Raw genomic sequence first — 26,082 nt, 5'->3', positions numbered from 1 at the left:
TACTATAACACTAAAAACGGGACTTTTAGTATCTTCTGATGTGTGCAGAGTCTTAAGGCTTTTTAAATCTCCTTTATTTTTCAAATAGGTAATATATTCACATGGTTGAAAGACCAAGAAATAAGAAAGGCTATACAGGGGAATGTCTTCCTGTCCTCGGCCCCTCGTCCATACTGCATATCTCCCCCAACCCCTCGCCCTGTGACTCGGCTCTTGGTTCCTTATGTTTCCATCCATACATTTTTAGGCATATACAAACAAATACAAATGTAAAGTCTTAGTTTTTCCCTCTCATTTTTTTAAAAGATTTTATTTATTTATTTGACACAGAGAGAGATCACAAGTAGGCAGAGAGTCAGGCAGAGAGAGAGAGAGAGAAGCAGGCTCCCCGCTGAGCAAAGAGCCTGATGTGGGGCTTGATCCCAGGACACGGAGATCATGACCTGAGTCGAAGGCAGCGGCCCAATCCACTGTGCCACCCAGGCGCCCCTTCCCTCTCATTTTTACCCAGAGTGGCACCCTATACATACCATTTGCTTTTACTCACTTTAGTTTTCATGGTAGTCTTCCCACCTCCCTAGACAGCTTACTTAAAGTTTTCTTAGCAACTGCTTGGTATTCCATTCTATGAATGTATAATTGTTTAATTAACCAATCCCCTATGAATGGGCATTGGATTGTTTCCAGACCTTTGTATATGTCATTTCACACATAAATATGTACTTGTAGAATAAAGTCCCCAAAATAGAATTTTGGGGTCACAGACCATGATAGTAGAATATTTCCCTCCCTAGAGGCAGTTACCGGTCCTCATATCCACCTGCAATTAAAGACCGCACCTGCTAACCCACCCCCTTACCTCTGTAGACATAGGTTTGATGTTTGCCATTCTGATCAATACAAAATTACATATCATTGTGTTTTAGTTTCTATTTTTCTTAAAATAAGGCCGACTCCCTTCAACATGTTTAAGATCCACTTGTAGTTACTTGTGTTCGTAATGTTGCCCATTTTTCTACTGCATTGTTGATCTTTTATCAGTTTCTATGAGTACTGCTTACAGATGGTAATCCTTTGTGAGGAACTCTAATTTCTTTTTTTTTTTCAGTTTGGTGTCTGTCTTTTGACTTGGCTTATGATGGTGGTTGTTATGCAATTTTTTCTAAAGATTTCATTTATTTATTTGACAGACAGAGATGACAAGCAGGCAGAGAAGCAGGCAGAGAGAGAGGGGGAAGCAGGCTCCCTGCTGAGCAGAGAGCCCGATGTGGGGCTCAATCCCAGGACCCTGGGATCATGACCCGAGCCGAAGGCAGAGGCTTTAACTCACTGAGCCACCCAGGTGCCCCTGCAATTTTTTTTAATTTCTCAGTTTCTCAGTGGCTTCTGGACTTTGAGTCATAGTTCGAACACCTTCCTCGCATGGGAGTAATTCACCTACAGTTTCTTTTAGAGCTTTCATGGTTTTTTCGATCTAAGTTTTGATCCCTTTGGAGTGTGTCCCCCATGTAGGGTGTAAATTATGGATCCAGCCTAATTAGGTTTCCTAGGTGGCCACCCAATTATTCCAACGGTATTGGAATAATTCCAATACCGTTGGAATAATTGGGTGACCAGTTATTACGGGAGAGTCTGTCCCATCCTCCCTGGTTTGCGATGCTACATTTATCATATATGACATTGCACACAGCATTAGCTCCACAGTGGGGTTGGTTCTCTTTCTGTTTCACTGGTCTATTCACTCAGACACCAGGACCACAGTCATTTTAATTACTCAGGGTCTGTGGTTAAATATCTTCTCTTCGCTCCAACCCCTCCTGCCCTTTTTTTTTTTTAAAGATTTATTTATTTATTTATTTGACAGAGAGATCACAAGTAGACAGAGAGGCAGGCAGAGAGAGAGAGAGAGAAGCAGGCTCCCTGCTGAGCAGAGAGCCCATGCGGGACTCGATCCCAGGACCCTGAGATCATGACCTGAGCCGAAGGCAGCGGCTTAACCCACTGAGCCACCCAGGCACCCCCTCCTGCCCTTTTTAAAAGCAGTTTTCTTTATCTGGCCTTGAGCATTCTATATGAGCTTTAAAAAAACTTCTTTAACCTATAGATCATGCTGGAACTCTGCCCCGTTCAGTGTTTCCTCTTGAGAGTTGGACTTTTAACCACTGTAGTGTGTCCCTCTTCTCTTAATTTTATACTTTATCAGATACTCCCTGTTGTGTTATTTCAGGATTCTGTTTGCAGGTGCCCAAACACGCGAGGGCAGAGATAGGACGTGAGGTGCCTGTTTAGACAGAATTTTATCTCATTGCTTCTGTTTTAAGATTGAGTTCTCAGATCATTCCCAGAGACTATCCTTATGTAAAGTCCTTATGTCCTTTTTTATTCCATTATGAATTCTCTACCCAAAAGTTGGATATCTGAGAAAACAGGGATAGGCCCTTACATGAGTATTATAGTTGCCTAATCCATACTCAGTGGATGAAAGTGCAAGTGAAAGAAGTTACCTTAAAAAAAAAAAAGACACAGCCTATCACAAGAACAGGGTTTGACCATTCACTGTTGTAGATGCTGGGAACATAGCAGTGAATAAAACACAGATATCCCTGCCATCAGGCAGCTTATGAATTCTGTAACCTAATTAGGCTGGGTCTGGTTCACAGTGAGAGCTCACCAGAGAGGAACAGACCAGCTGAAGAGGAACAGCTAATTGAAACCTGTTCAGTGAGACGATACTCTCAGTGTGAGTGAAATTTAGTGTCGGCTTAATGGTGCCAACCTGCTGTCGCAGAGTAAAATCATCCAACTAACTCTCCTGGGTCAGAGTCTCCAGTTCTTCAGCCAGCACCTGGGTACATTATGTCACTTTCCATATGGATTTCCTTCACAGAAGATACCTCTAAATGGTAAGTGTTCTCCCTTGGGTAGGTATTGAGTCTACAGACCTAAAGCCTAGCCTCTGGGCTAGTGAATTCAGTACGGGGACAGCCAAGGATCCTCAGCAACACAAAATGGCCCTGGCAAACCATCTGTTTAACCCAGACATGCCTTTTTATATCTCAATCTTCAAGGAGCACCATGACTAGGGATCGGAGGGGCAGTTGCACGTTAATAAGATTCATGGGAAAATGAGGTTCAGAGAAAGGGAGGGATGTTGAGGCTGACATGGACTAAAGAGGAGGAGGTCACAAATCTAGATGGGGAGGCGTCTGATCTGTTCCGACTACAACAAAGTTCAGAAGCAGGAAATACATTCTGGAGATTGTGTCTAATGCTCTAAGTAGTCGGGCAACCAGGATGCAAAAGGGAAGACCAGTCTAGAGGCTACAGGGGAATTAACCTGTTTCTGGAAAAGTAGAGGACAGGTTTCAGTTCCAGGTCAAGGAACAGATGAAAGAAATCTGGCTTTAGAGGAAACAGGCAAATACCACTAGGAGCTGCTGAGTCAGTGGATTTGAATCTGAGGACTTTGATCCCTACTTGCTGACCCAGGCAGAGCTCCGCACTGAAGGAACCTACCTCAGTGCCCAGGCCCAGAGAGCTGCCGGGGGCACGGGTACAGCTTTGGCATACTTCCTGGTATTCTGACCCATTAGTGCAAGGGCTTTCCATATATCCCTACTGGGCTCTAAAGTAGGGTTAAAAGAAGGATGTGGCTGAATTTACAGACTGGCAAACCCCTAGTCATCCCAGCATCTGGCATGTAGTAGGCACTTGGTAGACACTGACTGAACTCCACTCCCTTCATTCCTTTTTAAATGTTTCCTCACGGGGGGAGGAGTCAAGATGGCAGAGAAGTAGCAAGCTGAGACTGCTTCAGCTAGCCGGAGATCAGCTAGATAGCTTATCTAAAGATTGCAAACACCTGAAAATCCATCGGCAGATCGAAGAGAAGAAGAACAGCAATTCTGGAAACAGAAAAACAACCACTTTCTGAAAGGTAGGACCGGCGGAGAAGTGAACCCAAAGCGACGGGAAGATAGACCCCGGGGGGAGGGGCCGGCTCCCGGCAAGCGGCGGAGCAACCGCGCACAAAATCAGGACTTTTAAAAGTCTGTTCCGCTGAGGGACATCGCTCCAGAGGCTAAACCGGGGCGAAGCCCACGTGGGGTCAGCGTGGCCTCAGGTCCCGCAGGGTCACAGAAGGATCGGGGGTGTCTGAGTGTCACAGAGCTTGCGGGTATTGGAACGGGAAAGCCGGCTACAGAGGCAGAGCTGACAGTAAGCTCGCAGCTCCGTGTTACCTTGAACCGGTCGCAGGCTCGGTGAGCTCGGAGCGCGGCCGGAGGTCAGGCAGACGGGAGTAACTGGGCGCGGTTCTCTGAGCGCGCACTGAGGAGTGGGGCCCCGGGCTCTCGGCTCCTCCGGGCGGGAGACCAGGAGGCTGCCATTTGTATTCCCGTCCTCTGGAACTCTACGGAAAGCGCTCAGGGAACAAAAGCTCCTGAAAGCAAACCCGAGCGGATTACTCACCCCGGCCCCGGGTAAGAGCGGTGCAATTCCGCCTGGGGCAAAGACACTTGAGAATCACTACAACAGGCCCCTCCCCCAGAAGATCAACAAGAAATCCAGCCGAGACCAAGTTCACCTACCAAGGAGTGCGGTTTCAATACCAAGGAGAGCAGCAGAATTCCAGAGGAGGAGAAAGCCAAGCACGGAACTCATGGCTTTTTTCCTGTGATTTTTTTTTTTTAGTCTTGCAGTTAATTTAATTTTTTCTTTTTCATTTTTTTTTTTTCTTTTCTCGCCTTCGGGTAAAATTTTTTTTTTTAACTGTTACCTATTTCTTTTTTAACGATTTTTTACTAGTTTATCTAATATATATATATATATATATTTTTTTTTTTTTACAGTTTTCTTAGGTGTTTTCTTTTTTAAAAATATTCTTTTCTTTTCTTTTTTTTTTCCTCTTTTTTCTTTCTTCCTTTTTGAACCTCTTTTTATCCCCTTTCTCCCCACTCACGATTTTGGATCTCTTCTAATTTGGTTAAAGCATATTTTCCTGGGGTTGTTGCCACCCTTTTAGTATTTTACTTGCCCCTTCATTTACTCTTATCTGGACAAAATGACAAGACGTAAAAATTCAACACAAAAAAAAGAACAAGAGGCAGTACCGAAGGCTAGGGACCTAATCAATACAGACATCGGTAATATGTCAGATCTAGAGTTCAGAATGACAATTCTCAAGGTTCTAGCCGGGCTCGAAAAAGGCATGGAAGATATTAGAGAAACCCTCTCGAGAGATATAAAAGCCCTTTCTGGAGAAATAAAAGAACTAAAATCTAACCAAGGTGAAATCAAAAAAGCTATTAATGAGGTGCAATCAAAAATGGAGGCTCTAACTGCTAGGATAAATGAGGCAGAAGAAAGAATTAGTGATATAGAAGACCAAATGACAGAGAATAAAGAAGCTGAGCAAAAGAGGGACAAACAGCTACTGGACCACGAGGGGAGAATTCGAGAGATAAGTGACACCATAAGACGAAACAACATTAGAATAATTGGGATTCCAGAAGAAGAAGAAAGTGAGAGAGGAGCAGAAGGTATACTGGAGAGAATTATTGGGGAGAATTTCCCCAATATGGCAAAGGGAACGAGCATCAAAATTCAGGAGGTGCAGAGAATGCCCCTCAAAATCAATAGGAATAGGCCCACACCCCGTCACCTAATAGTAAAATTTACAAGTCTCAATGACAAAGAGAAAATCCTGAAAGCAGCCCGGGAAAAGAAGTCTGTAACATACAATGGTAAAAATATTAGATTGGCAGCTGACTTATCCACAGAGACCTGGCAGGCCAGAAAGAGCTGGCGTGATATTTTCAGAGCACTAAACGAGAAAAACATGCAGCCAAGAATACTATATCCAGCTAGGCTATCATTGAAAATAGAAGGAGAGATTAAAAAGCTTCCAGGACAAACAACAACTGAAAGAATTTGCAAATACCAAACCAGCTCTACAGGAAATATTGAAAGGGGTCCTCTAAGCAAAGAGAGAGCCTACAAGTGGTAGATCAGAAAGGAACAGAGACCATATACAGTAACAGTCACCTTACAGGCAATACAATGGCACTAAATTCATATCTCTCAATAGTTACCCTGAATGTGAATGGGCTAAATGCCCCTGTCAAAAGACACAGGGTATCAGAATGGATAAAAAAACAAAACCCATCTATATGTTGCCTCCAAGAAACACATTTTAAGCCCGAAGACACCTCCAGATTTAAAGTGAGGGGGTGGAAAAGAACTTACCATGCTAATGGACATCAGAAGAAAGCAGGAGTGGCAATCCTTATATCAGATCAATTAGATTTTAAGCCAAAGACTATAATAAGAGATGAGGAAGGACACTATATCATACTCAAAGGGTCTGTCCAACAAGAAGACTTAACAATTTTAAATATCTATGCCCCCAATGTGGGAGCAGCCAACTATATAAACCAATTAATAACAAAATCAAAGAAACACATCAACAATAATACGATAATAGTAGGGGACTTTAACACTCCCCTCACTGAAATGGACAGGTCATCCAAGCAAAAGATCAGCAAGGAAATAAAGGCCTTAAATGACACACTGGACCAGATGGACATCACAGATATATTCAGAATATTTCATCCCAAAGCAACAGAATACACATTCTTCTCTAGTGCACATGGAACATTCTCCAGAATAGATCACATCCTCGGTCCTAAATCAGGACTCAACACGGTATCAAAAGATTGGGATCATTCCCTGCATATTTTCAGACCACAATGCTCTAAAGCTAGAACTCAACCACAAAAGGAAGTTTGGAAAGAACCCAAATACATGGAGACTAAACAGTATCCTTCTAAAGAATGAATGGGTCAACCGGGAAATTAAAGAAGAATTGAAAAAAAATCATGGAAACAAATGATAATGAAAATACAACGGTTCAAAATCTGTGGGACACAACAAAGGCAGTCCTGAGAGGAAAATATATAGCGGTACAAGCCTTTCTCAAGAAACAAGAAAGGTCTCAGGTACACTACCTAACCCTACACCTAAAGGAGCTGGAGAAAGAACAAGAAAGAAACCCTAAGCCCAGCAGGAGAAGAGAAATCATAAAGATCAGAGCAGAAATCAATGAAATAGAAACCAAAAAAACAATAGAACAAATCAACGAAACTAGGAGCTGGTTCTTTGAAAGAATTAATAAAATTGATAAACCCCTGGCCCAACTTATCAAAAAGAAAAGAGAAAGGACCCAAATAAAGAAAATCATGAATGAAAGAGGAGAGATCACAACTAACACCAAAGAAATACAAACTATTATAAGAACATACTATGAGCAACTCTACGGCAATAAATTTGACAATCTGGAAGAAATGGATGCATTCCTAGAAACATATAAACTACCACAACTGAGCCAGGAAGAAATAGAAAGCCTGAACAGACCCATAACCAGTAAGGAGATTGAAACAGTCATTAAAAATCTCCAAACAAACAAAAGCCCAGGGCCAGACGGCTTCCCGGGGGAATTCTACCAAACATTTAAAGAAGAACTAATTCCTATTCTCCTGAAACTGTTCCAAAAAATAGAAATGGAAGGAAAACTTCCAAACTCATTTTATGAGGCCAGCATCACCTTGATCCCAAAACCAGACAAGGATCCCACCAAAAAAGAGAGCTATAGACCGATATCCTTGATGAACACAGATGGGAAATACTCAACAAAATACTAGCCAATAGGATTCAACAGTACATTAAAAAGATTATTCACCACGACCAAGTGGGATTTATTCCAGGGCTGCAAGGTTGGTTCAACATCCGCAAATCAGTCAATGTGATACAACACATCAATAAAAGAAAGAACAAGAACCATATGATACTCTCAATAGATGCTGAAAAAGCATTTGACAAAGTACAACATCCCTTCCTGATCAAAACTCTTCAAAGTGTAGGGATAGAGGGCACATACCTCAATATCATCAAAGCCATCTATGAAAAACCCACCGCAAATATCATTCTCAATGGAGAAAAACTGAAAGCTTTTCCGCTAAGGTCAGGAACACGGCAGGGATGTCCATTATCACCACTGCTATTCAACATAGTACTAGAGGTCCTAGCCTCAGCAATCAGACAACAAAAGGAAATTAAAGGCATCCAAATCGGCAAAGAAGAAGTCAAATTATCACTCTTCGCAGATGATATGATACTATATGTGGAAAACCCAAAAGACTCCACTCCAAAACTGCTAGAACTTATACAGGAATTCAGTAAAGTGTCAGGATATAAAATCAATGCACAGAAATCAGTTGCATTTCTCTACACCAACAGCAAGACAGAAGAAAGAGATATTAAGGAGTCAATCCCATTTACAATTGCATCCAAAACCATAAGATACCTAGGAATAAACCTAACCAAAGAGACACAGAATCTATACTCAGAAAACTATAAAGTACTCATGAAAGAAATTGAGGAAGACACAAAGAAATGGAAAAATGTTCCATGCTCCTGGATTGGAAGAATAAATATTGTGAAAATGTCTATGCTACCTAAAGCAATCTACACATTTAATGCAATTCCTATCAAAGTACCAACCATCTTTTTCAAAGAAATGGAACAAATAATTCTAAAATTTATATGGAACCAGAAAAGACCTCGAATAGCCAAAGGGATATTGAAAAAGAAAGCCAACGTTGGTGGCATCACAATTCCGGACTTCAAGCTCTATTACAAAGCTGTCATCATCAAGACAGCATGGTACTGGCACAAAAACAGACACATAGATCAATGGAACAGAATAGAGAGCCCAGAAATAGACCCTCAAATCTATGGTCAACTAATCTTCGACAAAGCAGGAAAGAATGTCCAATGGAAAAAAAGACAGCCTCTTCAATAAATGGTGCTGGGAAAATTGGACAGCCACATGCAGAAAAATGAAATTGGACCATTTCCTTACACCACACACAAAAATAGACTCAAAATGGATGAAGGACCTCAATGTACGAAAGGAATCCATCAAAATCCTTGAGGAGAACACGGGCAGCAACCTCTTCGACCTCTGCCGCAGCAACATCTTCCTAGGAACAACGCAAAAGGCAAGGGAAGCAAGGGAAAAAATGAAACTACTGGGATTTCATCAAGATCAAAAGCTTTTGCACAGCAAAGGAAACAGTTAACAAAATCAAAAGACAACTGACAGAATGGGAGAAGATATTTGCAAACGACGACATATCAGATAAAGGACTAGTGTCCAGAATCTATAAAGAAACTTAGCAAACTCAACACCCAAAGAACAAATAATCCAATCAAGAAATGGGCAGAAGACATGAACAGACATTTTCTGCAAAGAAGACATCCAGATGGCGAACAGACACATGAAAAAGTGCTCCATATCACTCGGCATCAGGGAAATACAAATCAAAACCACAATGAGATATCACCTCACACCAGTCAGAATGGCTAAAATCAACAAGTCAGGAAATGACAGATGCTGGCGAGGATGCGGAGAAAGGGGAACCCTCCTACACTGTTGGTGGGAATGCAAGCTGGTGCAGCCACTCTGGAAAACAGCATGGAGGTTCCTCAAAATGTTGAAAATAGAACTGCCCTATGACCCAGCAATTGCACTATTGGGTATTTACCCTAAAGATACAAATGTAGTGATCCAAAGGGACACGTGCACCCGAATGTTTATAGCAGCAATGTCCACAATAGCCAAACTATGGAAAGAACCTAGATGTCCATCAACAGATGAATGGATCAAGAAGATGTGGTATATATACACAATGGAATACTATGCAGCCATCAAAAGAAATGAAATCTTGCCATTTGCAACAACATGGATGGAACTAGAGCGTATCATGCTTAGCGAAATAAGTCAAGCAGAGAAAGACAACTATCATATGATCTCCCTGATATGAGGAAGTGGTGATGCAACATGGAGGCTTAAGTGGGTAGAAGAAGAATAAATGAAACAAGATGGGATTGGGAGGGAGACAAACCATAAGTGACTCTTAATCTCACAAAACAAACTGAGGGTTGCCGGGGGGAGGGGGTTTGGGAGAAGGGGGTGGGATTATGGACATTGGGGAGGGTATGTGATTTGGTGAGTGCTGTGAAGTGTGTAAACCTGGTAATTCACAGACCTGTACCCCTGGGGATTAAAGTATATGTTTATAAAAAAATAAAAAAAAAATTACAAAAAAAAAAAAAAAATCACAAAAAAAAAAAAAAAAAAAATGTTTCCTCACTTGGATTAGAGTTTTTGATGAGAACTCCACTTTTTAGCCTGATCCTTTCTAGCAGTTCCTCTGGACGATGAGAAGTCCTAAATAGCATTATGCACAGTTAGAATTTTTTTTAAATAAAATTCTCCCCAGGACAAAAAATGGATAAGTGTATTAGATAGGTCTTCAATCAGACCTACACTTGTCTAGATTTTATCATACAGTACTCTAAAGTGAAGAATTTTTAATAAAGTTTCTCCACTTGGAAATGCTAAAAAAACAAATATTTAGACCCATTTAATTCTCATGTAAGTTTACCCTTATTAAAAAAAGATTCATTCTGAAAAATAAAAATTCTAGTAATATCTACTATATAAATATAAATGAGAACCTTTTTCTCTAAGCACTTTTCATGCTCTGGAATTTAGTAATGCTTGTTCTCTTCTTAATAGGAATTAAATATTCAAGGAATTAAAGAACAGTTCTATTGGATTTTGAGAAAAGAGGATATTTGGGGACACACTAGTGAATGTGCCTGATGATCTACACCACTAAACATGGTAACCAGCATAGTTTTAACAACACACCTGATGCATCCAAGAAAGAATTGGCATAACCATGATGTGTGTACTGTAAAAGTAAAAAAAAAAAAAAAAAAAAAAAAAAACTCCTTACAGTCCACAGAGTACAACATACTCTGGATGTTGTAATCAGTGGCTCAGTTAAATGGGTTAATTGTAGAAAGAAAGAGCCAGTGCAAGATATCTACACAAATCAGTTGGCGTTTTTAGACAATTACCTGCAGAAGAAGACCACTTTTATGCCTATTTCCAGCACGTGTCCAGAAATACTCCTATGCAGCCTTTAGTGTTGAATCAGACTTAGTACAAAATTTCCAGTGACACTGCCTCTTCCCCATATATTTTTAACTTTCAATTGACCAAGGTTTTAATTTCATTATTTTGCTTTAAAACAGGACGTTTTCTGTGTTTTATAACCAGTAATCCCTTTTCTTTGCCTTCTTTGGGCCTTTAATATTTCACATTAAGGAGAAGTTTTGTTAGTGAACCTATTTAACACTGTAACACAATTAGGAAATTGAAGAAATTTTAATTTCCCTTTTCATACCTACCATACCTATAAAGTTTCACAGGGTACACATGGTCATTTACTATGAGAAAAATATTAATACAATCCTATTAATATTCTAGATGTGTTTACAATACTTGTGCTTAAGCAAAACTTTTTAAAAAGGGAAAGAGAAAAATAAGCTCTTAGAACATTTTTATCCTTTCCAGTAGGAAGATAGTTCAAATAGTAGCAGCTTTATCATAAAAATAGATTATGGCCTTTATCACTTAATGTTGGTTATTGCGACTTTCCTGCCAGTAATAACAGGATAATGTGTTGATACAGCATGAGTATAATAATTGGATGATTTGAGTGATTTTTTTTATTACTGTATTTTTTAAAATATACCTACCCTTGAATGACCTAATTGAAGTACTTTCTGAAAGCATGATTTAAAGTTTTTAAGTCTATGCTTGGTCTGCCTTTAAATTCTAAGTACTAGTAACAAAGATAGCATGACAAGTAAGGGTGTTCTTAAAGCTATTTAGAATAATAACAACTTATAATATTTTAAGGCAACCCAAATAATCAGTGCAAATTTTGCTTCAGTCTAGAATTTTCTCTGAAAGTCTATTTTCAGTGACATGTGACCCCAGTTCTTCCAGATACTGAAAGGCAAGAACACTACTGTGTTGGATGACGCAGGACAAAGGCATTCAGTACAAATGAAAAACCCAGTCACAGCCATTTTTTACAACTTGAGATGGCAATTTTAATCACCATCAAGAGAAGTAGACTTAATTTCTGTGAAATCAATGCCCAGAGAGAAATCCTTTCTGAAGACCATAATGAGAAATAAGAGATACTGGCAATGGGCTTCATCCTGAAGGCAGAGCATGACTGTCTGTCCGTCTGCCCCTCCTCCTCCTGTCCCGAAAGGTGAGATTTCCTAGGCAGAGCAGGTCACATCTCGCTGGTAACCATCCTTCCTCCAGGACCTTCTGTTTTACGGAATATCCGAGCATTTAACCTCCCTGACACAGTTTCCCATCGTAGGCAGTGGTACCTGGATAGATCTTGGAGGTTTTAGACTTGCACCAGGGCTGGAGTCCCAGCTGAGTTCACTGAAGCCGTCGTCTGGAACGTGCCTCTTCACGTGGCCGATGGACAGGAATCGTGCTCCTGGGTACCAGAGAGCAACTCCCGTTTTAAAGCTGCTATTGCCAGTAGCCTGATTTCAGAGCTACTTAGAAATGCAGGCCATTATTTTAAATACGTGGGAAAGTGCAGGAAGACTGAGGACTGCATACAGCCTGCCGGATGGAGGGCGGAGAACCTGTCCTGCGCTCCTGGACTGGAATGAATGGTCTGTGATTTGGGAAAGGTGACGTCCTGGGAAGGACTGAGGTAACGGAGCCTAGATTTCCCTGGGCTGAAAAACTAGGCAAAGGTTCTGAATACAGCAGAGGAGGCTTAGCAGTGGGTTAGCTCTATCCATGCTTCTAAGGGATCCACTTATGGCTGAAGGGTACACATCAGGGCCCTGCTCAAAGGAGTACCACATTTTTGTCAAAATTTAAATTCTTTGAGACAACAACCATCTCGACCTTAAAGAACTCAAAGGAAGGACCCTGTTACCTTGTCTGTAGTCTGTTGATAATCTGCTACAGTATAACTTAACACTGGAGTCGAAACTGGCTTTCTAGATGTCAGCTGAGTTTTGAATCTACCCGGCTCAGCCCCTGCACGGCCTGAAGAGGTAAGGATCTGAAGATACGTTAGTCCGAAAGCCTGAAACAACCATCAGACCATGTACTATGGACTTTTAAAGTGGATTATGCATAAAAGTCCGTGCAAACTACAAACATATATTGCAATAACATTCTCAAAAAATCCTAGTATATATTTTAGCATTATTATTTAAGTTATATAAAATACATCTTTATAAAAGTACAGAGTATTTTTTTAAAGTTTAAATTATATCCACTAAAAAAGGCATCCAGGCTCACTTTTTAGTACTAAAATAAGATTTTATCAATCTAAATTATTGCTTAGTCCTAGGAGCCATTAGAAACCTATAACAAAAATCAAGTCCGATTTCTTAAGGAAAAGTGCCTTACAAAAATTCAGCTGTCATGAAGTTAATCTCTTTGAAGGTCTTCACTGAGGAATCTTCCACAGAATTGTTGACTGATACTACCCATGGCCTGGTTTGTCAGGATCCAAAACTGGGTCTGGTTGGAAAGTTCCCACTGATGCCAGGAAGCTGTTGGTTTGTTGTCCCCAGTCATAGTAGTCTGGAGCAAAACTTGAAAAAAGAGATAGTTTGGTGACTTGAAACACTATACTTTCTATCAATGACATCTCTATTTTAGTTGGACAGAACTGGGATTTTGTATAAACTATAGACAATCCCAGTTTTTAAAGTGGCTTCTTGAAGCCCACGTGCAGTGGCTACAAATCCACCTACGTAGTGAATTCAGGGCGCCTGGGTGGTGCAGTCGGTTAAGCATCAAGCATCTAACTCTTGATTTTGGCTCAAATCCTGACCTCAGGCTTGAGAGATAAAGCCTTACTTGGGCTCTGTGTGTAGAGCCTGCTTATGATTCCCCTCGCCCCTACTCAGGCTTGTTCGCTCTAAAAAAACAAAGAAACAAACAAACACTGAGCTCCACAGAGCCCAGAAGCATAGTATTACTAGAACCATAAACCAATCACTACGTGTAACAAAATATTTTGCCAAAAAATTATATCTGGTACGTCTGGAGAAAGAACTTGTGTGTCTCAGCTTTATCACCTGCAGAATACCAGCGATCTCAGTACCCGCCTCGCTGGGCTTCTGTGAGTTAATACTTATCGAGTGCTTAGAACAGTACCTTAATACACAGTAAGCATTCACTAATGTGCATCTCCTTATCCTCCTCCTGCAGGGAGTGGAAGGGGGATCTTCTACCTCAGGAGAGAGGGCACTTGGCTCTAGGCTGCCCTGGGCAGATGTGAGGGTAGGGCTGCTCCCGCGGGCCCCAGAAGGACGTGCAGTGGGCTAACTGGGTAAGAGAGCAGTGTTGGGGTGAGGGTTCGAACAGCTCTGGACCTCAGGAGTCCTTGTTTACTGGCCTGCTTCCAGACCTCTGTGTTCTGCACATCTGCTGGCTTAGTCTGTGCAGGGCTGCATTTTCTCTTCCCCAAGCAGCATCTTACATTCTTTCTGGTTCCCTGCACCCTTGTCCACTGAGAAAGCAGGATACCCTCCCAGCTTCTCTGTTCTTGGGTCCCCAAACAAGGACTCTTTTCAGAGCTCTTTTAAAGTTTTCTAAGGACATAATAAGGAGCAGAAAAGCCAAGCTATCTTCTCTTGTATCATTCCACCTGGGACTGGGGGGTGGTTTATAGTAAAATGTTAATGATTGCTTTTAAAGGTACAAAGGATGACCAACAATAAGCTTTCACTTCCAAGAAACACAGCCAGAAGCCTCCCTTGCCCAGGAACTGCACCAGATCCTGGGAGCACAAGCAGAGAGCGGAGGGAGCTCAGGGAGCCCTGGCTCAGCCCTTGTTGCTTCTCTCTGCTCTGCTCACCCTGAAGGCCCAGCTTCACAGGCAGGAGGAGGGGACATCATGACCACTGGGCCATGGAGGGTGGCTGAAGTGTCACAGGAGAGTGCAGGGAACCCCAGTAGCTCCCACCCCTCCTGTCTGCCACACATCTATGGAAGCAGAATCCTGGGAGTGGGGCGCTACTCTGGTGACACTTTGTCTCGTTCTCAGGGGCTTCTCCTCCATTTCCTGTGTGCCTCACCCTCCCTCCGACTCCAGGGATTTTTCTCTTGGACTGAACCGATTTCATGGGTGCCGTGCTCAGCCTCCTCACTGTGCCTCTCTACCACGAACCAGGGTCTTACCTTCCCTGAAGTCCCTGAGGGGCAATGTTCCAGGCAAGGTCATCATCACTATCGTATCTTCGAGGGTTGTCAAAGAAGTAAGATCTGGGACTGAATCCGTGGCTGGGGACCATTCCAGGGTTGCTCTAGAAAGACAATTAATCATTCAGTGTGCTGGAGACAAAGATAGACAAGATCTCTCTTGTAGGAGACTGCAGATGCTGTTCTCGTCTCAAAGGAGGATGGACCTGTTCCGCTACAGTGCTCGTTTCAGTTGCGTTTATATTTGAGTGGTGTTATCTTTTTCTTTTCTCAGGATGGACAAGGTCTTCTTTCAGAGTTCCACGTGCAGCCATGAATTACCATCATTTTAATCCCTTACTGAAACACAAGGCGATGCCCAAATTAACCAAATTAGATAGTCCCAAATTAGCTATAAAACCATATAGTAATGTGGATATTTACAAGCTAAAATAATGAAATGATCATAATGATCAAATAAGTTTCCATTTCCTGCTTCTATAATCATTTCCCCCGTATCTGTCCTCAAGCTGCGTTCACCATTCAAAAAATTTCAAATGGTTTCAAGTAAGCAGAAGATCAGAACTGTCTTATAAGGCAAATCAAAGCTGGCATAAAATCCAGAATTTGTTTGAGGTCCTTGGACCTATCGTCAGTGGTCTATTTTAAAGTTAAACAAGGGTATGAAACAAGGATGCTCACTATACCATGAGTATTGATACGGAAACTCCTCCTTTTCTAAGACTAATCTAGCCAAATACAGGAAACATAATATATCCTAGATAAGGTGGGATGCCTGAAAATTTAGGATTTGCAGCAGTTCAAGAATGTCCATGTAAAAGAAAGAAGTTGGATCCTAACCTCATTACACCTATACAAAAAGTAACTCAAAATAGATTAAAAACCTAAATGTAAGAGTAAAAACTATAAAATTCTGGGAAGAAAAATATAGGGACAAATCATGTCCCAGGATTTGGCAAAGAATTCTTGAATAGACACCAAAAGCATAAATAACGAATATAAAATTCACCAAGATTAAAAACTTCAACAGACACCATCCAGAGAATGAAAAAACCGCCACAAAAGAAGGGGAAAAAATATTTGCAGAATCATATCTGACAAGGGACTTAGATCTAAAATACATAAAAAACACTTAAAAAATACAAAGACAACTCAATTAAAAATGGGCAAAAGATCTGGATAAAGATATAAATGTCCAATAAGTACATGAAAAGATGCTTGACCTCATTAGAGATGAGGGCGAAAGGATCCAGGACATCTAGAATCAAAACCTCCATAACAAGTGCTGGGGAAGAGGAGGACCCAGAAACAGATGGCACACGGCAGACCCACTGTAGGAAACAGTCTGGCAGGTTTTTTAAAAAAGTGCATCTCTGACTTCTGGGAAGATGGCAGAGAAGGGCCCTACGCGCACCTCGGCATACGGACACAGGATAACACGTCCACTTAAATCGCCCAGAAAACGACCCGAACACCACAGCGCCATGGAGAGAAGAGGACACGTGAGGGCGGGTGGGGAGAGTGGACATGTGGTTGGGAGCTTAAGGGCCAAGGCCACTTGCAGCCAAGAAGGACCAGAGTGTGCAGGGAGGGGAGATGACAGATCCTCACACCTGGGAGCCTGCAGGGCACGAATTCCCATAACATTTGTCTCTGCAAACCAGGGGGGCCAAATTCTGCAAGTTCCTACAACCACCTGGAACTTAACTTTAAAAACCAACAGGCTCCGTTCTGGAGAGGCTGGAGGGAGAGCAGAGAAGCAGCAAGGGCAGTTTGAGAGAGGCCTGGGGCGGACGGGAGAGCGAGTTCCTCACTGATCTCAGAGCCCAGACCAGAGGGACAGACTTCCCCGGGAGACGACTCCAGGAACAAAGGAGCTGGCACCACTGCCCCACCCGGTCCCCATGCAGAGCCTGGACAGGGCCAGCATCCAGTACGTAACCTGCTCACGTGGTACCCTGCCACCCTCCCGCAGCTGGGCCTGCCTCAGCTCTGGTGCGGCAGGTCCCCTCCCCAGAAGACCATGCAAACCTTGCCAACATGCTGTGTCCCTGCTGAGGGTTTTGCAGGGCCTCAGTCCCACCAGCAGCCGTGGGTCACCTCCCATGGAGGACACTCGCTCCCTGTTAAAAATGCACATCCCGCGCGTGCTCTGCAGAGCGGCCCTGGCCAGCCTGTCTCCTCGGAGCTGTGGGCACCCCTGGCAGAGTGCTGGTGTGCAAAACAGGCACTGCCCATCCCACTTGCACACTTCGTGGAGCAGCCCGGGCTTGGCAGCAGGGGCACCGCCTCTCTGTAGGAGGACAGGGCCACCTTGCTGAAAGTGTGCACCCACCTACTACCTTCAAGAGCTGGAGAGGTCACGGACTATCTGCACAGAGACAGACAACAAGAATTACATAAAATGAGCAGAGGATTATGTCCCCAATGAAAGGACAAAACCCCAACAAAAGACCTAAGTGAAACATATCAGTAGTGTGACCAATAGGAACTTAAAGTAACATCGTAAAGAGACTCAATGGACTTGAGAAAAGAGAGGAGGACATCAGTGAGACCCATAACACAGAGATAAAAAAGAACCAGTTGGCAAGGATACATGACACTTAAAACACACCTGGTGTAACAGGTCACAGGCTAGAGGAAGCGTGATGACCCAGAGGCAGAGCAATGGAAAGCAAGCTGAGCGGGTGAGGGACAAACATGGAAAATGAGAACAGATTCTGAAGCTCGGTGACTCCATCAGGCATAGTAATAACCATGGTACTACAGGGATCCCAGGAGAACAAGGAGAGAAAAGGGAGCAGAAAATTTATTTGAAGAAAGAATAGCTGAAACCTTCCCACTCTGAGGGAAGAAACAGAGATCCAGATCCGGGCGGCATAGAGACCCTTCAAAACAAATTAACCCAAGGAGGTCCACATCATGACACATGGTAATTACAATGGCAAAATACACTGCTAAAACATTTTTTAAAGCAGCAAGAGAAAAAAAGACCATTACATATAAAGGAAACCCCATAACACTATCAGCTGCTTTTTTAGCACAAACTTTGTCCACCAGAAGGGAGTGGCCTGACATATTCAAAGTGCTGAAAGAGGAAAGTCTGCAGCCAAGAGTACAAACACTCCTATAATTTGAATGGAACCACCAATGACCCCAAACAGTCAACGCAATCTTGGAAAAGAAAAACTGTAGGTATCCCAATTCCAGACTCCAAGTTCGATAACAAAGTTGCAGTCATCAAAACTATGGGACTGGCACAAAATACACATATGTTGGGGCACTCGGGTGGCTCCGCTGGTTATGCATCTGACTCCTGGTTTCAGCTCAGTCATGATCTCAGAGCTGTGGCTTCGAACCCCACATCAGGCTCTGCCGTCAGCTCAGAGTCTGCTTTACATTCTTCCCCTTCTTCTCCCTCCCTTTCTGCTCCTCCCCCTGTTTGCCCTCTCTTCTCTCTCTCTCAAAACAAAACAAAACAAAACAAAAAACAATAGAACAGAAAATCCAGAAATAAAACCACAATTATATGGTCAATGGTCAATTAATCTCCAACAAAGAATGTAAGAACATGCAATAAAAAGTCTCTTCAACAAATGGTATTAGGAAAACTGAACCACTTTCTTACACCATACACAAGATAAGCTCAAAATGGATTAAAGGCCTAAATATGAGACATGAAACTGTAAAAATCCTTTAAGAGAGCAGAGGCAGTCATTTCTCTGACACCAGCCACAGCAACATTTTTCTAGACATGTCTCCTTTGGCAAGGGAAAGAAAAGCAAAACTAAACTACAGGGACTTCATCAAAATACAAAGCTTCTGCACAGCAAAGGAGACCAACAAAACTAAAAGACAACCTACTGAGTGGGAAAAGCTATTCACAAATGACATATCTGATAATGGGTTACCATCTAAAACATATAAATAATTTATACAACTCAACACCCCAAAAAACAATCCAATTAAAAAGTGGACATCAGACATGAACGGACATTTCTCCAAAAAAGACCAACAGATGGCCAACAGATGCATGAGAAGATACTCAACATCACTCATCCTCAGGGAAATGCAGATTGCAACCATGATGAGAGATCACCTCACACCTGTTGGAGTGCCTAAAACCAACAACACATGAAACAACAGATGCTGGCGAGGGTGTGGAGAAAGGGGAACCCTCCTACACTGTTGGGAATGCAAGTTGGTACAGCCACTGTGGAGAACAGAGTGGAGGTTCCTCAAAAAATTAAGAACAGAACTATTCTACAAATCAGTAATTTCACTACTGGGTATTTACCAAAATAATACAGAGACACTAATTTTAAGGGATACCTGCACCCCTATGTTCATAGCAACATTATCTACAATAGCCAAACTGTGGAAGCAGCCCAAGTGTCCACTGATGGATGAGGAGATGAAGACGATGTAGTGTACGTATACAATGGAACATTCCTCAGCCATCAAAAGAATGAAATCTTGCCATGTGCATCCACATGGATGGAGCTAGAGAGTATAATCCTAAGTAAAGTAAGTCCAAGAAAGATAAATACCACGTGATTTCACTCATATAGAATTTAAGAAACAGAACAAATGAGCAAAAGAAGAAGAAGAAAAAAAGAACAACCCAAAAAACAGACTCTTATCTACAGGGAACAAACAAAGGGTCACCAGAAGAGAGGCTGGTGAGGGATGGGGAGCTTCGTCAGGAGAAGTGGGAGCCACTTGTCCTGATGAGCTGTGAGGGATGTGTGGAAGGATGGAGTCACTGTACTGTCCACCCAAAACTAACACAACACTAGATGTTAACAAGACAAGACTTTTTTTAAAAAATTTCAATATAGAGTTACCAAGTGACCTAGCAACTGCACTCCTAGATATATACCTAAGAGACATATTTTTTTTTAAGTTTGATTTATCTGAGAGACAGTGAGAGAGAGAAAGTGTGCCTGTGGAGCAGAGGGGAGGGGCAACGTGAGGGAGAGAGAAAATCCCAACAGACGCCACGCTGAGCAGGGAGCCTGATGTGGGGCTCAACTCAGGGGACCCTGAGACCATTACCTGAGCCTAAACCCAGAGTCCGATGCTTAGCTGAGCCCCCAGGCGCCTTGGAAGACGTGCACACAGAAACCTACACATGGATATCTAGAGCAGCACTGTTCCTAGGAGTAAAGAACTGGAAACAAGATGTGAGACCACCATACGACGAAGTATTATTCAGCCATAAAAAGGAATAAGGTACTAATACGCACTACAACACACATGAACCCTGTGCAAGGAGGCAATCGCAGGAAACCACACAGTGTACGGCCCATGCCCGTGGAATTCCAGCAGGGAAATCCACAGACAGACAAGCAGGTGCCTGGGGCCGGGGAGGGGAGTGACAGCTAATGGGAACAGGTTTCCTTTTGAGGTGATAAAAAATGTTCTCAAAACTGCTGTACATATCTGAAAACACCCCCAAGCCTCTGAGCTGCACACAGGACATGGGACTGTTGTACAGGACGGGAATTCTATCCCGGTAAAGCTGTTTAAGCAAGAACGACAAACCCAGGGAGATTCTCAAACTTCACAGCACACTCAAATCACCGGGGCTTCTTCGTATTTAAAACGTGGATTCCCAGAACCTGCCCCGGAGATTCTGACCTAGGAATCTGCCCTGACCCCAAGGGCCCCCAGGACTGTGATGTGGATGGCAGAGAGCCACGCTCTGAACACGGTCATGCTGGGCTCAGCCGCCAGGGGAGAGGCGTGTTCACAGCGACTGCGCTGCACATCCAGACAGTCGATCACAGCTGAAGAAAGTCCCCACCTGCAACGGGCTCTTTTAAAGTCTAGGAACAGGAGTTGGGTTATAAATCGCCCTGCCCACCCATGCAGAGGAATATCAGACTGTTTTTTCTCCAAGCAATCATAGGAATTACAGACAGCGGTAAGACTATTGTCGAGTCACACACAGCAGCAACTTAGTTTCTCCAGACCTTACGCCAAGGAAAGCCACAGCGCAGCCCAGTAATTATCCTTATGGACTCAGGAACCAGACTGCCATGGTGCAATCCCAGCTCTGCCTCCGACAAGCCCCGTGATCTGGAACCTGTTTCCTCATATGAGTGTGATAAGGGTTTCCAGCTCAGAGGCTGAGTGTGAGCATTAGAACACGGAATATATCTAAAGTGCCATTCCGCACCATGCCTGGCACACGGAAGTGCTCCACCGTGCCTGGCTCACTTGACCAAACTCTACGCGACCAGATGGCCTTCCCTCCGGGAGACTCGCCTACGGAGATTTCACGAACACCCCAAGCCCAATCTGATACCCACATTCCCTGCTAATGAGAGTTCCTTCCTAAGTAGAAGAGGGAAAATGTTTTTCTATTTAGGATTATGCCTCCCTCCTACTGAAGTCACTTCCTTGTGGTAAATCAGGAGAAAACATTGTTCAGGGCATAGAGAATCATTTTAATTCACTACTAAGCTGCTGTCCATGGGGGCTTAGCCTCAGTGTGTCCCTGAGATCTGTTCTGGCACCTGCAAGGCTGTAAATATTTTTGTGATTAGTGGGTTAAGACATGACTTGCCCTTTCCATGGTCTCAACACCAGTGCAGATGGTGCGCCAGCCTGCAGCTCCGGCTATTCTGCAACGCTGGCACTAACCACCCCGGCCGACCCTGGATTGCCACAGCTACACTATCAGTTAGAGGCCATTTTCCTGGAGAATGCCTTTGCTGGGGGTGCCAGGCTGGCACTGTCAGTTATGTGTCTGACTTGGTTTCAACTCAGGTCATAACCTCAAGGTCATGAGATCGAGCCCCACACAGGGCTCCACACTCGGTGGGGAATCTTGCTCCCTCCCTCTCTGCTCCTGCCCACCACCTGCCTGCATACGCTCTCTCTCTCAAAAATAAATAAATCTTAAAAAAAAAACAGCTGTAACAAAGCCCTAAACATTATTAGTTATATTAAATCTCAGTCTCTGTGTTTTTAATAGGTTACATGACAAGACGGGAAGTACGCACACAGCGCATCTACTGTGCAGAAGCTGTTTTCAGGGAAAGACCTCATGCAGCTGTTTGGGTCGTAGCTACATTTCTTCATGCCTCTTCACAACTCTTACAAACCACGCTTTTTCAGACATGAGTGTCTGGCAGACCCTGTCTCGAAAGTATCTGAAGTCAGGTGGACAGTATTTATCACCGATCAAATATGAGCTTTTCAGCAACAACGAAAAAGCTTTGGAATACTGGTATCCCCCACCTCGAGCCACAGGGCATCCCAGGACTTCAAAGATTCTCCTGAAATGATCAGTAGTGGTATTTAGTGAATAAATTTTAATGTCTGAAAGATCTGCGTAACTCGGTACACCAGTATTTTCCAAGTGACCAATATAAAAGGCCACGCATGGGTAGAAGATCCATTCAAAATGCAAGATAAACTGAGGGACGGGGGCACCTGGGTGGCTCAGTGGGTTAAGCCGCTGCCTTCGGCTCGGGTCATGATCTCAGGGTCCTGGGCTCGAGTCCCGCATCGGGCTCTCTGCTCAGCAGGGAGCCTGCTTCCCCTCTCTCTCTCTGTCTGCCTCTCCATCTACTTGTGATTTCTCTCTATCAAATAAATAAATAAAATCTTAAAAAAAAAAAGAAACACTGAGGGACGTTAGTGTTGACACAGTCTGAGGTTACTGCTATGATTTTAGATTCCGCACTGCAACTGACTGTTAGGAAACCACAACTAGTTCACTTCTGATGCACTTCAAAGAAAAATATCCACAATTTTGTTAAAGGGTATTAAATTACTCTATTGCAAATATGTATTTCTGTAAGGCTGGATTTTCCTCACATACTCCACCAAAACAATGTATCACAACAGACTGAATGCAGAAGCAGACAGAACCCAACTGTCTTCTATTAAATCAGATACGAAAAAAAATCTGAAAATTTTACAACAATGCTACTCTCCTACTTTGTTTTGGAAAAATGTTCTTTCTCAGAAAAAATTTTTATGGTAACATATAATGGGTTTATTATTTATAGAGAATTAATTTTTTTAATTTTACACACATGCATACCCCTCTCCAAATAAGACCTTTTGTAGGTCCTCAATAATTTATCAGTGTGACCCTGAAGAGTCAGAGAATCTTGAAAAAGAAGAACACAGCTGGAGGCATCATGCTCCCTGGTTTCAAACAATATTACAAAGCTACAGTCATCCAAACAGTATGATACTGGCATAAAAACAGACACACATATCAATGGAAGAACAGAGTGCCCAGAAAGAAACCCACACTTACATGGTCAAGTGTTTCACAACAAAGCAGCCATGACTATATAATGGGGGAAACAACAATTCTTTCAATAAAGAGTGTTGGGAAAACTGGACAGCCACATGGAAAAGAATGAAACTGGACCACTGTCTTCTTATACCACACACAAACATTAACTCAACATGGATTAAACACTTGAATGTAAGAACTGAAACCATAAAACCCCTAAATGAAAACACAGGTGGTAAGCTCCCTGACGTCAGTACTGGGGATGATGATTTAGATTTGACACCCAAAGTAAAGGCAACAAAAGCAAAAATAAACACGTAAAGCCACATCAAATGAAAAAGCTTCCACACAGCAAAGGAAACCATAAACAAAATGAAAAGGTAACAGACTGACTAGGAGATGTTTGCAAATCATGTATCTGATAAAGGGTCAATACCCAAAATATATGAAGAACTCCTACAACTCAACGAAAAAATATAATCCAATTAAAAAACAGGCAAAGGGCCCGAACAGACATTTTTCCCAAAGACCTACAGATGGCCAACAGGTACATGAAAAGATGCTCAACGTCACTCACCATCAGGGAAATACAAATCAAAACTACATTGGGCCTCACGCCTGTCAGAATGGCTGAAATCAAAAGACAGGAAATAACCAGTGTTGGCCGGGATGTGTACAGGAACCCTTTCACACTCGCTGCTGGTGGGAACATAGATGGGCGCAGCCACCATGGGAAACAGCGGAAGGCCTGCAGAAAAGTAAGAGTAGACCCAGCCTGTGATCCAGCAATCCCACTTCTGCATTTATCTGAAGGAAATGAAAACATTAATCCGACAGGATATCTGCACCCTCGTGTTCACCGCAGCATTATTTACAAGAGCCAAGAGACGGAAACGACCCAAAAGTCCATCAGTGGGTGAAAGGATAAGAAACTATACTGGAATATTACTCATCCATCAAAAAACAAACACACACACACACACACACACATCCTGCCATTTGCAACAACATGGATAAAACTTGAGGACATTATGCTGAGTGAAATAAGACAGGATAAGATAAACACTTATGATCTCACATATGTGGAATCTCTGAGCATGCAGAGAAAACCCCAGCATGGGTACAGAGAGGAGACGGTGGTCGCCAGAGGTGGGGATGGGGAGTGGGTGAACCACGTGGAAGGGGTCAAAGTTACACGTTTCCAGTTATGCAGTGACTAAGTCCTAGGGACCCCGTACAACACGCTGACCACTTGTAATAACAGTGTGCTGCATGTCTGAAGGCAGTTAGAGCAGACCTTGAAAGTTAGCTCAAGAAGAAACATCATAACCGCATTGTGAGATGGCAATTGGGCTTGTTAGGATCGCTGTGTAACAGCTATGATACCCACTCACTATGCTGTACACCTGAAACTAGTATGTCAATTACCACTCAGTAAAAAAATTAATCACAGGGTGCCTGGGTGGCTCAGTTGGTGAAGGGTCTGCCTTCAGCTCAGGTCATGATCCAGAGTCCTGGGATCGAGCCCCGCATAGGGCTCCCTGCTCAGCCGGGAGCCTGCATCTCCCTCTCCTTCTGCCTGCTGCTCCCCCTTCTCATGCTCTGCTCTCTCTCTCTGTCAAATAAACAAATAAAACCTTAAAAAAAAATCAACCCATGTAAAGTGTCCCAAGACCACCATGTTCAAGAACCATGGCTCTAAAAAATACTCTGAACATCCTGAACTCCATTCAAGCCCAATAACCAAGTAACCACATCTACATGGAGTATGTTAAGACAGGTGTCCCTGGATAATGACATCTGCGAGTACACAGCAGACATTACTCTGTATTCATTTAGTAGAAGAATGTGGACACTATCACATTAGCCTTCCTCTTGTTAAATCTGGACGTCTACTCTGGGTTTCAGGAGCCCAGTTCTGAAGCCTCCGAGACATGAGCTGATAAAAAGGTACACGCAGAGGCCGGGGGAGGCCTCCATGAGCTCCGGGAGTCAGCTTCAGCGACCCCTCACAATCCCCTAGTCCCGCAAGGTGCCCAGAAAACTTCAGAGAAGGAAGGAAAATAAGGACCTGGTCTCTCAGCCTAGAATCTGGGGCCCGCCTGTCCCATTTCTCCGTCAGGGAGCTTCAAGTGTTTAGGATCTGACTCTACAGAAGCCTCCAGCTGTTTTCACAGCAAGTGAAGGTCAGAGGAAGCGCACGGCCATGGTCCTGCAGCTACAAATAACAGAAGTGAAGGAAGCGGATCCCACAGTCTAGAAAACACTACCCACTGCCTTCTCTGCAGGGGCCGCAGTCAGGCCTGCCCCACATGCCCCAGGCTAGGCAAGCTTCACACCCCCACCCCACTGTTTCTGGCTCATGGTGACTATCCAGATATGAATAAGAGAAAAGTAAGAAAAAAACAGGGTCACGGTGCTTGAGTGGCTCTGTCAGTTAAGCAGCCAACTCCTGGTTTTGGATCAGGTCATAATCTCAGGGGTTGTCTCTCTCCCTCTGCCCCTCCTTGCCTCTAGCATTCTCTCTCTCAAATAAATAAATCTTTTGAAAAGAAAGTAAAAGAAACAGGGTAAAACACAACTGGTTGGTTGGTAACTGTATCTGCTTTCCTTGTTGCCCGCCCACATTTGG

At 43.1% G+C, this 26,082-nt stretch overlaps 1 protein-coding gene across 3 annotated transcripts in view; it reads right to left on the bottom strand.

Annotated features, from left to right (window-relative positions):
- Nucleotides 1–12,008: 12,008 nt before the first annotated feature.
- Nucleotides 12,009–26,082, bottom strand: part of GPR137B (G protein-coupled receptor 137B) — a 49,367-nt gene continuing 35,293 nt past the window's right edge. For 2 of the 3 annotated variants that reach the window (XM_045087294.1, XM_045087293.1), the window contains 2 exons: nt 15,164–15,288; nt 12,009–13,569 (listed from right to left, as the gene is read on the bottom strand). In XM_045087294.1, coding sequence (XP_044943229.1) covers nt 13,458–13,569; nt 15,164–15,288 — 237 coding nt within the window. In that variant the 3' untranslated portion in view covers nt 12,009–13,457. The remainder of the gene's footprint in view (nt 13,570–15,163; nt 15,289–26,082) is intronic. The other variant, XR_006608756.1, reaches the window with a different exon arrangement.

Source organism: Mustela putorius, unplaced genomic scaffold, assembly GCF_011764305.1.
Source record: "Mustela putorius furo isolate JIRA1106 unplaced genomic scaffold, ASM1176430v1.1 tig00001075_pilon_pilon_pilon, whole genome shotgun sequence".
In the NCBI taxonomy this organism is placed as follows: Eukaryota; Metazoa; Chordata; class Mammalia; order Carnivora; family Mustelidae; genus Mustela; species Mustela putorius.
The sequence above is the reverse complement of the archived record's forward strand: the minus strand, read 5'-3'. Positions and strand labels throughout refer to the sequence as shown.